This window comes from Cebus imitator, unplaced genomic scaffold (assembly GCF_001604975.1).
Source record: "Cebus imitator isolate Cc_AM_T3 unplaced genomic scaffold, Cebus_imitator-1.0 Scaffold30, whole genome shotgun sequence".
NCBI lineage: Eukaryota > Metazoa > Chordata > Mammalia > Primates > Cebidae > Cebus > Cebus imitator.
In genome coordinates this window covers 3704623-3725779 of record NW_016107345.1, presented here as the reverse complement: position 1 = coordinate 3725779, position 21157 = coordinate 3704623, and the positions used below count along the sequence as shown (strand labels likewise).

The 21157-nt window shown below is 39.0% G+C and overlaps 3 protein-coding genes across 11 annotated transcripts in view; 2 read left to right on the top strand and 1 right to left on the bottom strand.

The window, feature by feature from the left end:
• The window catches only part of ATR (ATR serine/threonine kinase), a 133418-nt gene extending 130093 nt beyond the window's left edge, over positions 1-3325 (top strand). For all 3 annotated transcript variants that reach the window (XM_037736836.1, XM_037736835.1, XM_017523751.2), the window contains one exon: positions 2968-3325. In XM_037736836.1, the coding sequence (XP_037592764.1) occupies positions 2968-3141 (174 nt within the window). In that variant the 3' untranslated portion in view covers positions 3142-3325. The remainder of the gene's footprint in view (positions 1-2967) is intronic.
• On the bottom strand, positions 646-2542 carry LOC108300828 (eukaryotic translation initiation factor 2-alpha kinase 1-like). The gene has a single exon (XM_037736837.1). It carries the CDS (start codon positions 1519-1521, stop codon positions 1009-1011), a length of 513 nt encoding a protein of 170 aa, XP_037592765.1. The 5' UTR covers positions 1522-2542; the 3' UTR covers positions 646-1008.
• A 1290-nt stretch (positions 3326-4615) lies between the features above and the next one.
• The window catches only part of XRN1 (5'-3' exoribonuclease 1), a 126331-nt gene continuing 109789 nt past the window's right edge, over positions 4616-21157 (top strand). For 4 of the 7 annotated variants that reach the window (XM_017523759.1, XM_017523755.1, XM_017523757.1 and 1 more), the window contains exons 1-3: positions 4616-4809; positions 15682-15914; positions 20302-20399. In XM_017523759.1, the coding sequence (XP_017379248.1) occupies positions 4735-4809; positions 15682-15914; positions 20302-20399 (406 nt within the window). In that variant the 5' untranslated portion in view covers positions 4616-4734. The remainder of the gene's footprint in view (positions 4810-15681; positions 15915-20301; positions 20400-21157) is intronic. The other 3 variants (XM_017523760.2, XM_017523761.2, XM_017523762.2) reach the window with 2 other exon arrangements.

Here is a 21157-nt window from a genome sequence, read left to right as displayed (position 1 = left end):
TATCCTTTCTTCTGCTTGGTCAATTCGGCTGTTGAAACTTGTGCATGCTTTGTGAAGTTCTCGTGTTGTGTTTTTCAGCTCCATCAATTCACTTATATTCCTCTCTAAGTTGTCTATTCTCATTAGCATTTCATCAAATCTTTTTTCAACGTTCTTCGTGTCTTTGCATTGGGTTAGAACATGTTTTTTTAGCTCACAGAAGTTTCTTTTTACCCACCTTCCGAAGCCTGATTCTGTCAATTCATCACACTCATTCTCTATCCAGCCTTGTTCCCTTGTTGGTGAGGAGTTGTGATCCCTTTTAGGAGGAGAGGCATTCTGGTTTCGGGTGCTTTCATCCTTTTTGCGCTGGTTTCTTCCCGTCTTTGTGGATTTATCCACCTGTTGTCTTTGAAGTTGTTGACTTTCAGATTGAGTCTCTGAGTGGATGTCCAGTTTGTTGATGATGAAGTTATTTCCTTCTGTTTCTTAGTTTTCCTTCTAACAGTCTGGCACCTCTGCTGTAGGACTGCCGAGGTCCACTCCAGGTCCTGATTGCCTGGGACTCACCTGCAGCGGCCTCTACACTTTCACTGGGCGCTGCAATCCTGAGCTGCTTCTAATCAGCCATCTTGGATCCTTGAGCTGTTTGTTTGTTTTTAATTAGCCAAGCTCAGTGGCACACTCTTGTAGTCCCAGCTATTTGGGAGGCTGAGGTGGGAGGATCACTTGAGCCCAGGATTTGGAGGCTGCTATGAGCTATGATGACACCACTGCACTCCACCCTGGGCAATGGAGTGAGACCCTTGGCATCATTCTCATATCCTTCCAGCTGTTTGGATGAAGCTTACAGACAAGTGTCCACTCTGGATATGTGTTGGTGCTCTCTTTCCATATCTATGGGTCCAGTCTGTGTTCCTTTCTAAGATGTCTGGGCAGGCCAGACCAAAGTCTCCTATTTTTACTTGCTGATGAGAGCCATGAAGAAAAATATTTCTAGGATTCGAATATCTGTTTACAATTCCCATGTTATATATGTAAAACACACCTTCCACTAATTATTGAAAAATTTTTGTTGCAACACTGGCCATAAAGACAGGCAGACTTATCCACACACTCTTGGCCCTGCTTGTTTCTCTTGGCTGTCCAGTCCCACAGCAAGAGCTCGCACAGCTGCATCTGAATGTGCAGAATCAGGTAGTACTGCACCTTTATCTGCCCCAACAAGTTCAAGTTTTCTTCAGAAGATTCCTCAGTGGATGTGAAATTTTCCTCTAGGAGGGAATTACAACTGAGCGGCAGCAGCTGTTCCACAATGGACCTGATAAACAAACCAGCCATGCCATTTTCCTGGAGCTCCAGGGATGATTCAAATTCACTGGTGTCTTTTAGGACTAAAGTGGCAGGGTTGTTCACCAGCTTGTTTTTCTGATTTTGAGTGTTAGATTCTCCAAAGGGTTTTTCTTTTTCTGAGGTGAGCTCAGCAAAGATGATAGATGAGTTGCTACTTTCATCATTTTTAACAGCATATTGGTATGTCATCTGCCTGGTTGGAGAACATTTCCAAAAATGGCAACCAAATGGAAGCTCTGTCTGCTTGTGGTTGGATCACATGAACATGTTCTGTCTATGCAGTATGATAACCAATGATATTAGGGTCCTGAAGAACCTCCGACACCTTCATTCCCATAGTTTCTCCGTCCAATCTGTTTTAGTTGCACCCTTAATCAGGACTTTTTAAATTGCATAATCCTGACCATGTTATTTATTCCTGACCTTATATACTCTTCTATATCCACATTTTCCTAAGATGGCAAGTTCTTCAAATTCATTTAAGTAGCATGAAGTTTGTGCTTCAAAGGCTACTTCCCTTGATCTGATTTTCTGGATATAAGAAACATCCTCACAAGGATTCTAACAAATTCTGCCTTTAGTGGACCTCATTAAGTGAATAATAGCTCTGTGGTGATATAGTCTTAATGAGCTAAACTCATCACAAGTGAAAGAAGGCAGCAGCCCCATTTTGATAAAGGTCTGGCAAAGTAACTTAAACATGTGCCTTGAATGAACTGGGTTTGGTTCATGCACATGGCTCAAGTGCTCCACCAAAGAAATATGCAGGAGCTGGTCTGCAACTAAAAAAGGGAAGACTGGCTGTTGTAGGGGTTCTCTTAACACCTGGAGCTCTTCTGGAACATCAGATTCGTCATATTTGGAGTCCAGGCTCTTGGCAGAAAAGTTGATGGCAGACAGCATAGCAACATCCCCTGCCCTGTGGCCCTCCTCTTTGCATTCACGGGCTGCAGCCCAGCCCACCAGCGCAACCAGCACCGCCTCCGAGAATTATTTTTCTAATAATGGAATTCTTTTGCATTCAGATATGCTCAAGAAAGAAATGTATACAATTACAAGTAGCTCATTTAGAACTCCCATATGCATGTACTAGCATAATGTAAATATTAGGCAGTAGAGCATTGTTGCTGGTATTAGAATATTCATTCAAATGTTTAAGTCCTAAACACTTCCAAAGCAGATTTTAAAAATTCTTTTTCGAGAGGCCGGGCGTGGTGGCTCACTCCTGTAATCCAAGCACTTTGGAGGCCAAGTCTGGTGGATCACCTGAGGTTGGGAGTTCAAGACCAGCCTGACCAACATGGTGAAACCCCGTCTTTAAAAAAAAAAAAAAAAAATTTTTTTTTAAATATATATATTTTTCGAGAATTGCAATATGTAAATAATTCCTTAGTGTTTCATGTAGTCCAGAAACATGTCCAAGCAGTTAATGTTGAATCAGTCTTGGAAGCCTCAAAATCAGTATCAACATGTTAACTGTATTTGTTTAATTTCTTCTTTTTCTGTATTTTCTCTTACAAAAGGAGTATTGGTCAGTAAAATGGTGTTAACGTTTATTAAATGTCAAAATATAAAGAAAGGTAGTAATTCCAAATTATCAACATCTGTTTTTGGTTTTATGTTTCTTCTTTTTAGGCCAAGACCCATGTTCTTGACATTGAGCAGCGACTACAAGGTGTAATCAAGACTCGAAATAGAGTGACAGGACTGCCATTATCTATTGAAGGACATGTGCATTACCTTATACAAGAAGCTACTGATGAAAACTTACTATGCCAGATGTATCTTGGTTGGACCCCATATATGTGAAATGAAATTATATAAAAGAATATGTTAATAATCAAAAGTAATGCATTTGGTATTAATCTATGGTTGTATCTGTTCAGTTCTAAAGTACCACATAAATTTATGTTCTCAGAGCAACTGTTATTTCTCTCCGATCACTAATTAGATGTAAAATTCAATTATGAATAAATAAACTGCTTTCTTAATACATACTGTGTATTATAGCTGGAGAAGTGTAACATCATGTGTTCTCATGGTCAAAAACTTCATTTGCAAGAAACAAGCGAGCCTAATTTCATTTTACAATTTCTACTGATTTCCTTTTAAAAGTCCTAGCTAGGCTGGGCGTGGTGGCTCACGCCTGTAATCCAAGCACTTTGGAGGCCAAGGTGGGCAGATCACCTGAGGTCAGGAGTTCAAGACCAGCCTGACCAACATGGTGAAACCCCGTCTTAAAAAAAAAAAATTAAAAGTCCTAGCTATTTTAAGGATTCACTTGAAGAACAAAATTATATGGAATAAATATTGTGGGCAAGGCATTGTACCAGACTTGTGCATAGAGCTACCCTCTCCTGTACTCCAGGAAGTGACAGTCTAGTAAGAGAGAGATATAAATATAAACAGCATATCGTTAAGTTCACTTAATAAAACTATGTTTGAAAGTGTGATAGGGAAAAAAATATAAGCCAAAAAGTGTGAATATGAAAACGAAATAAACATTCTCTAATTTGTATGATGCTTGCCATACTGCAGTCCCAGAATGCAGAGCCCAGTGGTCATGGAAGACAGCGATACTTAACATTTCCTGAGATCTTAAAATCTAAAAAGGTTTAAATGTTTAAGGTTTTCTGTAAGTTTTCGTCCAGAAGATTTAAATACAAAGTAATTAGGTTCTTACATTCAAATAAGTGGAAAACTCTTACATTTAAAATTGATAATTTCACTTAAGTTGATAAGACTCTCCCCAGTTGAAAGTGTGATGGGGAAAAATATGAAAAACCCAGAGGCATGAATGTAAAAACTAAACATCAAATGATAACGATTTCGTATCCAAGGTCTGTTGGGGGGGGGGGGGTGCGTGTAATTTGGAAATTTTTAAAAACAATTTGGAAAACGTTTTTAAAAGAGACTTTGTCGCGGGTTTAAATTCCTCAGAGAAAATAATTCCTAGCAAAAACAAACTAAGCCAAATAAATCACCAGATCTTTCCAAATCTGTGTGAAAAATACTGAGATTAGCAACACTTGGAGACAGAAGCAGAACAAAAATCAGTGTTCGGTACCCTTCCCACACTCTCGTGTGGTTTTCATGCCACTTCCAAATTCACTTAGAAAGCACAGCTCTATGCTAGGGCATTTTCACACCTAAGTTGAAGCACACCTGCAAACCCCCGCAGAGCCTCTGACCGCCAACAGCTCGCACCGCGGTCCCAGCCGCGCGAGCCCCGCCCCTGGGACGGCCTCGGATCCTGCCGCTCTAGGCCCGGCGGGCGCTCTCTATGGTCGGCCGGGCGGCGTGTTGTCATCCGCGGAGCGACGGCTGGAGGCGGCAGCGAAGGCCCTGGCGGGGCGTTTGGTTTCGGTTTGGCCCTAAGTAGGATTAGTGTTGACGGTCGAAATGGGAGTCCCCAAGTTTTACCGATGGATCTCAGAGCGGTATCCCTGCCTCAGCGAAGTGGTGAAAGAGCATCAGGTGGGTGAGCGAGGGGCACAGGCTCAGAAGGCCGAAGACCCGGGGCTCCGCGGCCCTCCACCCAGGGCTGGGGCTGTCCGGCCTCTTTTCCCCTCGTCGTCTGGCCGCTGTGTGGCATAGGGAGGGGGACGGAAGGTTTGAGGACGCCCGGATGAGCCGAAAGGGGCCAAGGACGCAGGTTTCCTGTGTGTGGACAGAGCCCTGGGTTCACAGCGCTTTGACAGCTCTCCTGCTGCGGCTGGTCCTTCCGCGACTCTGAAATGAAGTCCTGGGAAAGAACGCTTTTACCGTTCTACCGTTTCTTCCAGGGAAGTTGCAAGCTGCCTTTTTCTTTACAGAGGCTGCGAAGCTGGAGTGGGTGTCCTCGTAGGTTCCCCGATCCCACCCAGAGCGGCAGACCCACGTACAAACAATAACAGCCGCCTCTGCACGCAGTCACCTTGTTTACTTTCCCTGATCTAGAGCGCGGCCCACCCGGCCCCCAGCGTCTAGACTTTCCGACGTGGCTGAGGGTCCATATTGATAATGCCTTTTGTACTTATTTTCTGTTATCTCAAAAACAGCACCAGTCCCCTACTGCCAAAACAAAAAACTTGAGCGGGCTGGGGAGTGGGGCTTAGGGCCTTTATTTGGAGGCCTTGCTGTGTGACAGAGAGAGGGGGTTGGGAAACAAATTGATAGAACATTAATACTACTAATAATATTTGGCATGTACTGATCCCAGGGCAATGTTAATGTGTAGATTCCAAAAGCGTAGTTTATATATTGGAACTGTGGGAAGAGAGGACAAAGCAGTCATCTATTAGGTAAACTAGACTTTGGGTGATACTTTGGTGTTTGTCGCGTTTAATGAATTCGATAGATCTCTTGCCTGTTGGCAGTTTTACAGAAAAAAAGTTTTGAAATTTGTGTAGTTGATTGAATCAGTCTTGATGGGTAGTATTGTAAATAGCCTTTTAAATTATGGTTTAATCAGTACTTACAAACATGAGGGTAGTTTTACTTCTGGAAAATAGTTTTTGTTGCTGGATTCCAATCAGATTTAGTAGATGAAAAAGAAAAGTACAAAAACTTTCCAATGTTAGCTTATCTTTGATTTATTTGAAATGTAGATTGAGTTACATTTAGAGAGGTATTTTTTTCGCCCGGAGAGGTCTAAAATCGAAACCAGTACATTGCAGAAATGGAGACAACCAACTTTGGCTTTGCTTGCAACCTTCAGTCAGTTCCTCCTATACCGTACATCAGTCACTTTATCTCTAAAGTGCAAAAATAATGTGATTGTTATTCAGGATGACTTAATAATACATAATTTGTTCAGTAGTATTTTTATTCTGTAGACTGTGGCACAGAATTTGGTTTGGTGGAAATATCCTAGATTCTCTCCATCCTGAGGAATTTTGTTACTGCAGAATGAAAATAATGTCTTTAATGCAGTTTTATGACATGGACACTAGGATATGGTTTGTGAAAGCTTTATATAGAAAATGAGAGAATTATTTTTAAATTTCACTGTAAATAAATTTTAAAATTTGGTTCATCATTGTGATGCCTTTCAAAAATGTTTGATTGAAAAAGAGACAAAAGTGTTACTAGCTTCTCTCTCAAGTAGAACTTAAAGACGGTAATGCCTAAATACGTCACAGGCATTCAAAAGCTAGTCCTGGGGGAAAAAGGTAGGGAGAAGAAGTGAGTTTTGGGAAGTCAATGGTTGTGGCCTCAGTAGCATAGGTTTTCAGTTTCTCTGAATCATCTAGTAAAAAGCAGAAAGTGAAACTAGAAAGCAGAGTTTAAAATTCATAAAACAATTACAACAAACCATGTGACATGCTATCCCCATGAAACCCAAAACATAAATATTTGAGGCAAACTACCAATAGTCTCTAGACACAATTGGTATTGATACCTGTGCAGAAGTGAGAAGGAAGCAATGGGGCAACATCTGATGGACCTTAGAACAGGAGAATTCCAGAGTAGCCAACAGTATCCACTAAAAGACTATGCTGGCCAATTAGATAGCCATAGCTGAAACTGGGGAGTTTTATTCTCTCCATTATCTGGGTGAAGGCCTAGCATAAGAAAGACCAAACAGGCAGGAGTAATCTACCTCCTGTGAACACTCAAAACTGACTTGCCAAGGTGCCATTCTGGGCCAGAGCCCTAAGAAAAAGGGAGTACGATAAAATCTTACAAAAATTTTATGCAGGGAGTGAAATAAAATTTTATGAAAGGACAATAGAGATAAGAAAAGAGGAGATAGTTCATATAAAAGTGAGGCAAAGTCATAGAATCAAGAAAACTTAGAAAACAAACAACGAAGCAAATCACTGTATTTTTTAACACTACTCAGAAACAGTTTTGTGTGAACTTATATTCCCCAAACCGCTGCTCATTCTAAAAGCTTAAGAAAATTAAATTCACATAAAAATGAGCTACAGAAAGGTACTGAGGTCAAATCACATACAAAGTTATTATACGAGCAAAGGGACAGAATATCTCTCCAGACATAAAAACTTGCAATGAAAAAATGCACACAAAATAGTCCAGAATTATAACCAAAACTATTGTCTATTTCACAGTATGTTAAAAGACACTAAGAAAATGATATAAGACATGGAAAAACAACATATATCAATTATGAAAATGTGGGAATGAGATGACAGAAAATCAGAAGTAAATGAAAAAAATTTTTCAGAGCTGAAGCCTCAAATAGAAGCAAGGCAAGAACAAACGATGCCATTAAAGAAAAAAATCAGTAGTGGAAAGGTGAAATTTTTTAAAATAAAATAGATTTAAAAGATTTAAGAAAAAGTAACAATAAGAAAGATAGGCTAAGAAGACAAATAATAGAGGTGCCTGAAAAGAAAAAATCAAAGCAGCATAACAACAAATACTAAAACTGTAATAAAACTTTCCTGAAATGTAAAACCGCATATGGAAAGAATACTCCATGTTTGTCACCATGTTGATTCATATGACCAATACCAAGGCATATTCTGGTAAAATTACTGAACTTTAAAGAAAAAGAAAAGGACTAGTGGCTTTACTTGAGGATCCCCAAACTGGGAACAACATGGTCCTCCTGGTTAGTGTCCCCACAACAATTGAAGAAAAAGAAAGACAAAATAAGGTTATAGCTTTATAAATCTGAAACTTTGCTTTGAACCAGATTGTTCTGTTTCGTTGGAAATTAGCTGTGATTTTGTTTTACACTCAATAGCACCATAATGGAAGAAAGGAGGGGAGAACAATTCCAGAGACATTTTTTCAAATAATTATCTTTTTTACTATAGCACCAGCTTGCCCTTTACATATCTTCAGAACTTGGAGCTTACATCTTATAAGGATCTGTGACCAGGTACAACAGTTTTCAGCTTCTCATACAGTATTCTGGGTTTGTTGTGGGCTACTTTGTTTTATCCATTAGTAATAAACTCTTTTCCTCATTTCTAGAAATCTGTGGTTGACTAATAGCTCCTATTCTCAGGATTTTTTATGGGAAGAAGAGGGATATATGTATGTAAAATCCTTTATTGTCATAGGATTTGGGGAAAGGAGAGAAGATAACCACATATACTTGATCTGTCTTCTTTACAAAGCACAGATTATACAATTTTAAGATTATAAACTCTTGGATCATATGTAGTTCTCTTGGAGATTATAATCCAGAACAGTGCCGTTAAAATAGCTAAGATTTGTTAAGCACTTGCAGTGTACCAGACACTGTTTTAAGTGCTTTACATGCATTCACTTATTTAATCATAGCAATTTTAGATCGATTTTGTAGCTGAGAAAACTGAGTGATAAAAAGACTGAGTTATCCAAAGTCATTACATAGCTAGTAAAGTACGTGTTTGGAGCTGAATTGGAAACGAGGCAGAATTGCTCTAGAGCAGCGGTCCCCAACCTTTTTGGCACCATGGTCCAGTTTCATGGAAGACAGTTTTTCCATGGACAGGGGGTAGGGTGGCCTTCAGAATGACTTATTGTGTACTTTATTTCTGTTATTATTACATTGTAATATATAACAAAATAATTGTACAACTCACCATAATGTAGAATCAGGGGGAACTCTGAGCTTATCTTCCTGCAACTAGATGGTCCCATTTGAGGATAATGGAAGACAGTGACAGATCATCAGGCATTAGAGTTCAAAAGGAGCACGCAACCTAAATCTATCACATGTGCAGTTCACAATAGGGTTCCTGTTCCTGTGAGAATCTAGTGCTGCCACTGATCTGACAGGAGGTGGAACTCAGGCTGTCATGCCAGAGATGGGGAGTGGCTGTAAATACAGATAAAGCTTCCCTCACTGGAGTGCAGCTCGCTTCCTGCTGTGCCACCGGATTCCTAACAGGCGACGGACTGGTAGTGGTTGGTGGCCTCGGCGTTAGGGACTCCTGCTCTATAGCACTGTTGTTTCCTTTTTTATGTATTTATTTTTGGTGATGGAGTCTCACTCTCTTGCCGAGGCTGGAGTGCACTGGCACGATCTGGGCTCACTGTAACCTCTGCCACCCAGGCTCAAGCTCTTACTTCGGCCTCTAAGTAGCTGAGACCACAGACATACAGACGTGTGCTACCACACTCAGCTAATTTTTTGTATTTTTGGTAGAGTCGGGGTTTCACCATGTTGCCCAGGCTGGGCTCAAACTCCTGAGCTCAAGTGATCCACCCACCTCAGCCTTCTAAAGTGCTGGGATTGCAGGTGTGAGCCACCACACCTGGCCTAGACCTCTTTTTTTTTTTTTAATCATTCCCTCTACCTTGGGAACTTTAATGCCACAGGTATGTCATATATCTGTTTTTATACCATGGGTGCTTTATTTTATAATCCCCCCACACACACACACATACAATAATTTTGGCCTACTTGGGAATGATATTGTTTCTATTGATTACGCATGCTGTAAAGCCTGCACTTAAAAAAAAAATTGCAAGGCTTGGTGCGGTGGCTCACACCTGTAATCCCAGCACTTTGGGAGGCTGAGGTAGGCAGATCCCTTGAGCTTGGGAGTTCAAGACCACCTGGGCAACATGGTAAAACGCTGTCTCTACCAAAAATACAAAAAATTAGCTGGGTGTGGTGCCACGCACCTGTAGTCCAAGCTTTTGGGGAGGCTGAGGTGGGAGAGTCACTTGAACCCAGGAGGCCAAAGTTGCAGTGAGCTCAGATCATGCCACTGCACTCCAACCTTGGCGACGCTGGGAGTCTCAAAAAAAAAAAAAAAAAAAAAAACTCTAGTAAAATATACATAACAAAATGTACCATCTTTGGACATTTTTAAGTGTATAGTTCTTTTGCATCAAGTACATTCACATTGTTGTTCTAAGCCTACACTTTTAAAATGAACCTTCTCTGCCTTATGCTAAAAAAATACTTCTTGGTTATGAAAACCTTTCAAATTTTAGGTAACACAAGTTGCCATTTCCATTTTAGAGTGTTTGCTGATGGGTAGGGAGCTTATCTATCTTATTCTTTACTGTATTACGTTATTTACTATATAACCCAAGTCCCTAGCATTATGTGTGGCACATAATGGGTATTCAGTAAATATTTTTTGAGTGAATTAATTTATTTGCTATAGCATATTTATATAGCACATAACATATAGTATATGGATATAGTATATAGAAATGCTTGTTAAAATATACATAGTATATTAGTATGTTGTAAAACAATATTTTAAAAAAATGAAATGAAGCTTAGGATTATTTTTTATTTTGTTTAGTTTTAACTTTTGTGGGTATATAGTGAGTGTTCATGAGATTTACGGGGTTCATGAGATGTTTTTATACAGGCATGCAGTGCATAATAATCACATCATGGAGAATGGAGTATCCATCCACTTAAGTATTTATCCTTTGTGTTACAAACAATTTAATAATAGTCTTTTAGTTGTTTTTAAATGTACACTTAAATTATTGACTTTAGTCACCCTGTTGTGCTATCACATAGTAGGTCTTATTCATTCTTTATTTTTTATTTTGGATGCAAGGTCATGCTCCATCACCCAGGCTGGAATACAGTGTCATGATCTCGGCTCACTGCAACCCCTGCCTCCTGGGTTCAAGCGATTCTTGTGCCTCAGCCACCCAAGTAGCTGGTATTAGGCGTGCACTACCACACCCAGCTACTTTTTGTATTTTTAGTAGACATGGGGTTTTGCCGTGTTGGCCAGGCTCTTCTCCAATACCCAGTGGCCTCAATTGATCCACCCACCTCAGCCTCCCAAAGTGATGGGATTACAGGCATGAGCCATCATGCCTGGTTTGTGTTTTTTTGTTTTTTGTTTGTTTGTTGTAATTTAAATATTTTTAAAAATAGAGACATGGTTTCACCATGTTGCCCACGCTGGTCTTGAACTAGTGGGCTCAAACGATCTGCCCGCCTCGGCCTCCCAAAATGTTGGGATTACAGGCGTGAGTCATCGCACCCAGCCTAGGTCTTATTTATTCTTTCAATTTTTTTTTTTATATCCATTAACCTTTCTCACCTCTCCCCTGACTCCCCCAATACCCTTCCCAGCCTCTAGGAACCATCTTTCTATTCTCTATGTCCGTGAGTTCTATTGTTTTGATCTTTAGATTCCATAAATGAAAACATGCAATGTTTGTCTTTCTGTGCTAGGCTCATTTTACTTAACATAATGATCTCCATTTCCACTCATGTGGTTGCAGATGACAGGATCTCATTCTTTCTTAAGGCTGAATACACATTCTCCATTGTGTATATAGTACCACATTTACTTTGTCCATTCATCGGTTGATGGACACTTAGGTTGCTTGCAAATCTTGGCTGTTGTGAACAGTGTAGCAACAAACAAGGGAGTGCAGATATCTTTGCGAAATACAGATTTCCTCTCTTTGGAGTATATTAACACAGCAGTAGGGCTCCTGGGATCATATGGTAGTTCTATTTTTAGTTTTTTGAGGAACCTCCAAACTGTTCTTCATATTGGTTGTACTAACTTACCTTTCCACCAACAGTATACGAGGGTTCCCTTTTCTCCACATCTTTGCTAGCATTTGTTATTGCCTATCTTTTGAATATAAGCCATTTTAACTGGGGTAAGATGATATCACATTGTAGCTTTAATTTGCATTTCTCTGATGATCAGTGATGTTGAGCACCTTTTCACATGCCCATTTGCCATTTGTAAGTCTTTTTTTGAGAAATGTCTTTTCAACCCTTTTGCCCGTTTTTTTGATTAGATTATTAGATTTCGTCGTATAGAGCTGTTTGAGCTCATTGTCTATTCCGATTATTAATTCCTTGTTAGTTGAGTAGTTTGCAAATATGTTTCTTGAATTCCGTGTCTCTTCACTTTGCTGATTGTTTCCTTTTCCATGCAGAAGCTTTTTAACTTGATGTGATACAGTTTCTCCATTTTTGCTTTAGTTGCCTGTGCTTGTGGGATATTACTTAAGAAATTTTTGCCCACACCAGTGTTCTAGAAGTTTTCCTCAATGTTTTCTTGTAGTAGCTTGTAAAGATATGTAGAAAGAGGAAAGAATATAGAATTGGCAGGAAAAATAGCAGCCAAATCATGCAGGAACTTTTATGCTGTTTGGGATTTGTAATATCCAGTCAGTTTAAGTAAGGATGCAATGTGATCAGATTATTGTTTTAGAAAAATAGCTATGCTGAGAGAGAAACTGGAAGCAAGTAGTTCTATTGGGAAACAGGGCGTGGACCAGTGCAGGAGGTCTGGGGATAGAGAAAAGGATAAGATTGCCTAAGACAGTGGGAATGGATAAGATGGTAAGATTCTAGAAACATTTTGGATGCTAAATTAAAAAGAAAAATACCCCAGTGATTAATTAGATATGGGATTGGAGAAGGAGGAGAGTATAAAATAACCTTGAAATTTCTAACTTGCAAATGTAATAACTCTGAGAAGAGAAACTACATTTTCAGTAATCTCTTTGTATGGGAGCAAAATTCTTTTTTTTTTTTTTTTTGAGGGCACTAATCTGCCAGTATGGGAGCAAAATTCTACTGCGTGTTCTCACTTTATTCAACACATTAGCCAATGATTAATTATTCTCTGTCTTTCTTACTAATCTGAAACCTGAGAATTTTTCAAATATTCTTTTTCTAAAAGGAAAATTATAGTGGAGTATTTTTTAGATTATAGAGGTAATATATGCTCATTATTTTTAAAAATTCAGATAATGCAGAAAGATATAAAAAATATTATATAGCCTAGAGGAAAGTAAAAAGCTTTCATCATCCATGGTTAACCTCTAGTAACATCTTGTTTTTATATACTTCCTAACTTTTCTATGCAGATGTATATGTAAGTAAATATTTTCTATAAATAGGAGACTATACCTGCTGTTTATACCCTGCCTTTGTCACTGATTATATATATTATGCGTATTATTCCATGTCAAATATGAGTCTGTTTCACATTTGTAATTGCTGTGTTGTATTCCATTGTGCGGATGTACCATCATCAGTTTTCTATTTTTATCTTTTTTGTACAGTACTGCCATGAAAATTTTTATCCTTATATCTTTACAAGTTAATCATATCTGATTACTTGTTAGGATAAATTTTCAACAGTAGAAATCCTGGGTTAAAGATACACGTTTCAAATTTCTAATACATACTTTTTGATCAGTTATGCTAATTTACATTGCAGTCCCAAACTATTGGGTATAAACCCCGTTTCTGTTTTTCTAGCTCTGTGACTTTCTAAAATGAGAATGCTAAATATTTATCTTTTAAGCTTGTTGTAATTAAGTCAGAGAATGAATATACATATTTAGCCCGATGTTTAGTACCTAATAATTGCATAATAAACGCTACCCATTGCTTTTAATAACATGCAAAATATGCGTTTCCCCAAAGCCCTTGTTAACATGGATAACATCAGTCTCTTTAATTTTTACTAATGTGGGCAAAATGATGTGTCATTTCTTTTTTTTTTTTTTTTTTTTGAAACAGTCTGGCTCTGTTGCCAGGCTGGAGTGCAGTGGCACGATCTCAGCTCACTGTATCCTCCCTCTGCCTCTCGGGTTCAAGCAATTCTCCTGCCTCGGCCTCCCAAGTAGCTAAGATTACAGGCACCCACCATCATGGCCCACTGATTTTTTTTTCTTTTTTTTTCTTTGCCTCCCCCAAAACAGCCCGCCAATTTTTATATTGTTTTTGGTAGAGATGGGGTTTCACCATGTTGGCCAGGATGGTCTTGATCTCTGACCTTGGTGTCTGCCCACCTCGGACTCATAAAGTCCTGGAATTACAGGCGTGAGCCACCGCACCCAGCCGATGTGTCATTTAAATTAGAAATTTTGGACAGTGAACAGCTTTTCATGTGCTTGTTAGACTTTTGCATTTATTCTTTTCTGAATTGCTTTGCATTTTCTGTGATTCCTTTAAAAATTTGCTTTTTTGGGGCCGGGCGCAGTGGCTCAAGCCTGTAATCCCAGCACTGTGGGAGGCCGAGGCGGGTGGATCACAAGGTCAAGAGATCGAGACCATCCTGGTCAGCATGGTGAAACCCCGTCTCTACTAAAAATACAAAAAATTAGCTGGGCATGGTGGCGCGTGCCTGTAATCCCAGCGACTCAGGAGGCTGGGGCAGGAGAATTGCCTGAACCCGGGAGGCGGAGGTTGCGGTGAGCCGAGATCGCGCCATTGCACTCCAGCCTGGGTAACAAGAGCGAAACTCCGTCTCAAAAAAAAAAAAAAATTTGCTTTTTTTTTTTTTTTTGAGACAGTCTCGCTCTGTCCCCAAGGTTGGTGAAAATTCTAAAATTTTTACGTGTTGCTTGTACATACAATACTGTATAAATAGATATTTTATAAAAATATGTTTTGATGGTGTTCATTGATTCGGAGACCAAAACTTTTCACTCCCAAAACTCAAAAGCATGCTATTTTCTCAGTAGCAGGAAAATATATTGTTACCTGTACATGTTGTAAAACTTGAGTTACTGTTTCAGAAGTGATTTCTATTATGTTTATACAAGGAGAGCTCCTTATGTTTTTATGTTTGAAAATTCAAAGTAATTTAATGAATATGTAAGGTACACTCTATTCTAAAACTTTTATTACACTAGAAACTATAACTCTTTAGTTGTACCCATTTCAGTTCCATCTTAGTGTATGTTTGTTTCTGTAATGTTCCCCTTACTCACAAACATTTACTTTTTTTCTTTTTAGTAAAAAAATTTTGTTCCTGCTGGGACCAAGAGTTCCAACACAAATGTTTAAATAGAGGAAAAGTAAATGAGAGAGCCATTAAGGTCTTATAAAAGTAGATGCCTGTTAGTCAGAGTTTACAAATTATTAACCCACATATCACAAACAAATTCATTTTTCAGGTTTCAGTTTCATAAGTTTCTTGGCATAATCTAACATTTAAAAAATTAATAGAACCAATCAGTGATTGTTTCAGTGAAACTAAGTATGCAATTAGCCTTTACATCATGAGTGAAACCTTTCAATAACGATGTACAAACAGCCTTTTGATGTAAGTAGCTTTTTGTTGCCCATTTATAGAGGAAATTGAGGTTTTTGAGGAGTTAATGTCAAATGGTAGAAAAGAACAAAACTAATATTTTGAGTGCCAAATGAACCAAGCACTTTATTTGGTGTTTTATATTATTTTGAATAAGTAGATTATTTCCTGACAGTGAATTTAATCAAGTCATTGGTGCGTTATATATAACCAAATATGTTACCATATTACCAGTTCTTTACTTTTTAAATTAATCTGTGATTGTTTTACTCAGTTTTTGTATAATCAGAATACACTAGTCATGCTTTTATAATTGAATAATCACTTTTCCCTGCTGCTTAAGATATCTATAGTTGATTAAAATAAATAATCTGAAGCATTTTTCTTTGTTTTTCAGATTCCTGAATTTGACAACTTGTATCTGGATATGAATGGAATTATACATCAGTGCTCCCACCCTAATGATGATGATGTTCACTTTAGAATTTCAGATGATAAAATCTTTACTGATATTTTTCACTACCTGGAGGTATTGTTTCGCATTATTAAACCCAGGAAAGTGTTCTTTATGGCTGTTGATGGTGTGGCTCCTCGAGCAAAAATGAACCAGCAGCGTGGGAGGCGTTTTAGGTAAAAGATTTATGCTTTATTTTGGAATATTATTTAGCTTAGTAAAAATATATTATTTTAAAGATAATTGATTTAACACAATCTTCTGTTCATGTTTATTTTCTGCATAAAATTCCCCCAGAAATGGAAATATCTCAATGATATATTTTTCCAGTCAAGTAATGAGTTAGGAGGAACTCAGTGAGATGTCCTTTCTCAAAACATATGTTGAGGGTTCTTTTGTTTGTTTCTTTGCTGAGACAGAATCTCACTGTCACCCAGGCTGGAGTGCAGTGGCGTGATCTTAGCTCACTGTAACCTCTGCCTCCCTAGTTCAAGTGATTATCGTGCCTCAGCCTTCCAAGTAGCTGAGATTACAAGCAAGTGCCACCAGACCCAAAATTATATACTTTTTTATAATATACTGTGTGTGTGTGTGTGTATGTGTGTGTGTGTGTGTGTGTGTGTGTGTATATCATTTTGCTTTTTCTGAGATGGAGCTTCACTTCTGTTGCCTACGCTAGAGTGCAATGGCGCAATCTTGGCTAACTGCAACATCTGCCTCCCAGGTTCAAATGATTCTCCTGCCTCAGCCTCCCGAGTAGCTGGGATTATAGGCACCCACCACCACGCCTGTCCAGCTTTTGTATTTTTAATAGGGATAGGGTTTCACCATGTTGGCCCGGCTGGTTTCAAATTCCTGAGCTCATGTGGTCTGCCCGCCTCAGCCTCCTAAAGGGCTGGGATTACAGGTGTGAGCCACCGTGCCTGGCCAATTTTTTTTTTTTTTTTTTTGAGTTGGAGTTTTGCTCTTGTTACCCAGGCTGGAGTGCAATGGTGCAATCTCGGCTCACCGCAACCTCCGCCTCCTGGGTTCAGGCAATTCTCCTGCCTCAGCCTCCTGAGTAGCTGGGATTACAGGCACGCGCCACCATGCCCAGCTAATTTTTTGTATTTTTGGTAGAGACGGGATTTCACCATTTTGACCAGGATGGTCTCGATCTCTTGACCTCGTGATCCACCTGCCTTGGCCTCCCAAAGTGCTGGGATTACAGGCGTGAGCCACCGCGCCTGGCCTTTTTTTTTTTTTTTTTTTTTGAGACAGAGTCTCACTCCGTCACCCAGGTTGGAGTGCAATGGCATGATCTCGGCTCACTGTAACCTCTGTCTCCCAGGTTCAAGCGATACTCCTGCCTCAGCTTCCTGAGTAGCTGGGACTACAGGCGCATGCCACCACGCTGGGGTTTCACCATGTTAGCCAGGTCTTGATCTCCTGACTTAGTGATCCACCCACCTCGGCCTCCCAAAGTGCTGGGATTACAGGCATGAGCCACTGCGCCTAGCAAATTTTTTAGTAGAGACAGGAATCTAGGTGAGCCATAAGGGATGACCTCCCAAACAGCGCCACAGAACTGACTCACCAGTGGCAGAACTATTACCACATTCAAGTAATATGGTGAAGAGTTTAGAGCCCCCTATCAAAATGGGTGGTTCTAGGAACTTATTCCTTTATCTGTGAACCAATAATTAAGCTGTCACTGGGGGCTCTAAGAATACATCACTAGTTACAATTCAACAATTAGGAAGCTACCACTGCATCTGCTAGCTCCAGAGCTACAGTGCACCTGCTATATCTGTACTGAAAAAAACTGATTCTCTATTCCTTGCTTATTAGCACCTCCAAAGCTACTGAATATTGGGATCTTCTTTACCATTGCTGAAATATTCACAGACACTAGAGCTCCAATGCCTCAACTGTGATGCAGGCATCACGACACTTCCACCTTCCAAACCTTTTATGCAGGCATCTAATTGAGAAATTCTAAGCCATATTCAGACACTTAGCTGCAGGGAATCCTGAGAGCTTTCTAACCTCTGTGGTATCAGAAGGTAAACTAGGAGAATGAAATGGAAGTTGAGGGCCGATGCATTATAACCACTACAAGCATTTATTAAATACTGTGCTGGTATTGAGCTCTATATTTTTCCTAGAAATCCCCTAGTTAGCTTTCTGCCATTCTCTACAGTGATGACCTTCTCCATTCATAATTCCCTGTTTTACTTGTTCCTAAATATGTCTTCTATCTTTTTATCTCCACCATGCCACTAAAATTTCCTAACAAAATTATGGCTAAATCCAAAGAATTATTCTTTCTTTAACTTATTTCATTTATCCACATCACTTAACGATGTTGACCATTCTTTCTTGAACTTGTCCCTTTCCATGACCATCATGTAACCACATTCTCTCTTTGACAGAACTTTCTTAGTCTCCTTGTCTTCTTTTCTTCCTCTGCTTTTCTTAAATATTAATATTTCTTAACTTTCTATCCTAAGCTCTGAGTTATTTCATCCAATGGCTTTGATTACTATATTTCTGTTGGTGACTCCAAATTTATCTTTCTGGTGGATTGCTTTCTCCTGAGCTCTTATATATCCACATGCCTTCTGAATGTCTCTCTTTGGAAAACCCAGATTATACTTCAGGGTTAACGTATTTAGAACTGAACTCATCTTCCCCTTAAAACAGTCTGCCTTCTGTATTTCTTATTTCAGTGAATGACAACACCTGCCACTAGCTACCTAATCCAAAAGTCCAAGAGTTATTTGGACTTCTCTCTCTTCCTCATTCCTCATATCCAATCCTCTTTATCCAGTCTCAAGTTTGTCACATCTATCTACTTCTTTCCATCTTTAATGCTACTGTCTCAGCCTGGACTACCATTATCTTAATCTAGATTACTTTAATAGTCTTACCTTGTTCCTGTCCCAAACATTTTCTTTATTGCATCCAGATTAAACAGTATGGCTGTTTAATTTTCTACCTCCCCACTAGAGTGTAATCTCTGAGAACAGGAATTTTTTTTTGAGACAGAATCTCACTCTGTCTCGCCTAGGCTGGCGTGCAGTGGTGTGATCTTGGCTTACTGCAGCCTCTGCCTCCTGGGTTCAAGTGATTCTCCTGTCTCAGCCTCCTGGGTAGCTGGGACTGTAGGCACTCACCACCACACCCAGCTAATTTTTTTTGTGTTTTTAATAGAGATGGGGTTTCGCCATGTTGGCCAGGCTGATCTCAAATTCCTGAACTCAGATGAGTCACCCACCTCAACCTCCCATGCTGGGATTACAAGTGTGAGCCACCATGCCTGGCCAGGAATAATTTCTCTTTGTTATATCCTAAGACCTTGTGACATAACAATGTTGAATAATTGTTTGGTCAGCCAAAAAAGGAAGGGAAGAAAAGAGGAAAGAAGACATTGCAGAGTTTACAAATGAGCTGGTATCCTGAGTTTTTGGTATATTAAAGAGGATGGTGAAAGAGAGGTTAAACATGAAGAAGAGTTTGTTCATCACAGAAATAGAATTCTATAGGGCGCAGTAGTTGAAGCTGGTAGCAAGGCTGTAGAAACTATATTCAAAGCAAAGTTTCCTAACTTGTATGCCATGTGGCATGCTGGTTTGCTGCAAAGGGGTTGCAGTAGAAGTCAGACAGGTGGTAGGACTCCCATATTCAAATCCAGGTTTGCCTGACTGTAAAACTCAGGTTTTATTTCTTAGTAAATTCTGTTGCCTCAGAAATGTGATGATTTGGCAGTTGATTTCATTAATATCATTAGGCTTTCATTTTAAATGTTTTTAGGAAACACAGATAGGTATTTCAATTTTATAATTGTATTGTTATATAATCTTAGGGATAATTTTAATGATCTTAAATGTATACATTAAATGATGATTAAGATCATTAAATGTCATTATCATTAGATGTAGCATATATAATGAACATTTAAAGCTATACTTTGATCTTATTTCTAGAATGAATTTACTATATATTTGTGACAATTACTTTGCCTTCTTAACATTCTGTTAAAATGTGTTACTTCTATAATCTTAATCTGAAAAATTTAATTCTTTTGTTTTTTTTAAATGCCGCAGGGTCTCACTCTGTCACACAGCCTGGAGTGCAATGGTACAATCATCACTCACTGCAATCTCGAGCTTCTGGGCTCAAGGGATCCTCCTACCTTAGCCTCCCAAGTAGCTGACACCATAGGCACATGGCCCTGCACCTGGAGAATATTTTTTTCTTTTTTGTAGAGATGGGATCTTGCTCTGTTGCCCAAGCTGGTCTTAAACTCCTGGACTCAATTGTTCTTGCCACCTCAGCCTCCCAAAGTATTGGGATTATAGGCAGGAGCCACTGCACCGGGCCTGAAAAATTCAATCCAACAATACAGACAATTCTGAGGCTCATTTTTATCAATCATAATAATTTCAAAACTTGTATGTTTTGAACCTTACAACTGATGAATTACTATTTTAGTTATAAAGGCACCTACATAGCAGTTTATGTAAAGATCTTCACTTTTTTTCAGAAAACTTAAGATAATTTTTTCCATTAACCTTTAAGGTCAGCAAAGGAGGCAGAAGACAAAATTAAAAAGGCAATAGAGAAGGGAGAAACTCTTCCTACAGAGGCCAGATTTGATTCCAACTGTATCACACCAGGTAAATTCACTGAGAGAAAAATTATGACAGAATTGAAATATAAATTGAAAACTTGGTTTTTACATGTATTTTTCTTTTCTATGCTCTGTTTATTTTGGCTTTAAGGTTCCGGTTACTCTGTTTTCCCACTTAGGTCTGCTTATGAGTTGGTTTGGTCACCTTGGTCATGAATATTCCTACAAAGACTGTAGGGATTTTCAGATGTAGATAAATTAGAGCAGATATGGACAGGAACCTCTCAGATATACAGAATTGCAGAACTAAAAGAAACTTATGCTTATATATCTTTCTGTCTTACTCCTGCTGTTTATTTATGTTAAAACAGACTCAGTGAGGTTGATGAGTCTTCCTATCAACCTCAAGTTGATGTATCTAGCTTGTGGTATTGAGAGTAAGAAACTCATTCGCCTAGTCCAGAGCACTTACTACTCTGCTTCTCAAAAGTAGTTAAGATTTTTATGACTTTAAGGAAAATGAATGTATCAGTATTGTGTTTAATTTTGTATGCAGCAGCATAGTCTATACTTTTACAACCTTTGTCTAGCATCATTATAATACTTCTCTTTGAATGAAAATCTTAAAATATAACTTTCTCATCAGTTCTTTACTAACAGCAGTAATTTGCCCTTTCTTTAAGTGCATTGGTTACACATTGCTCAGTTTAACAAACAGTTTTATCCTGATTGTGGTTTTAGACTGTATCACTTTTGACTATTGACCATCTGGGCCTTTCCCAAAATGTAATCATTGTAGACTGA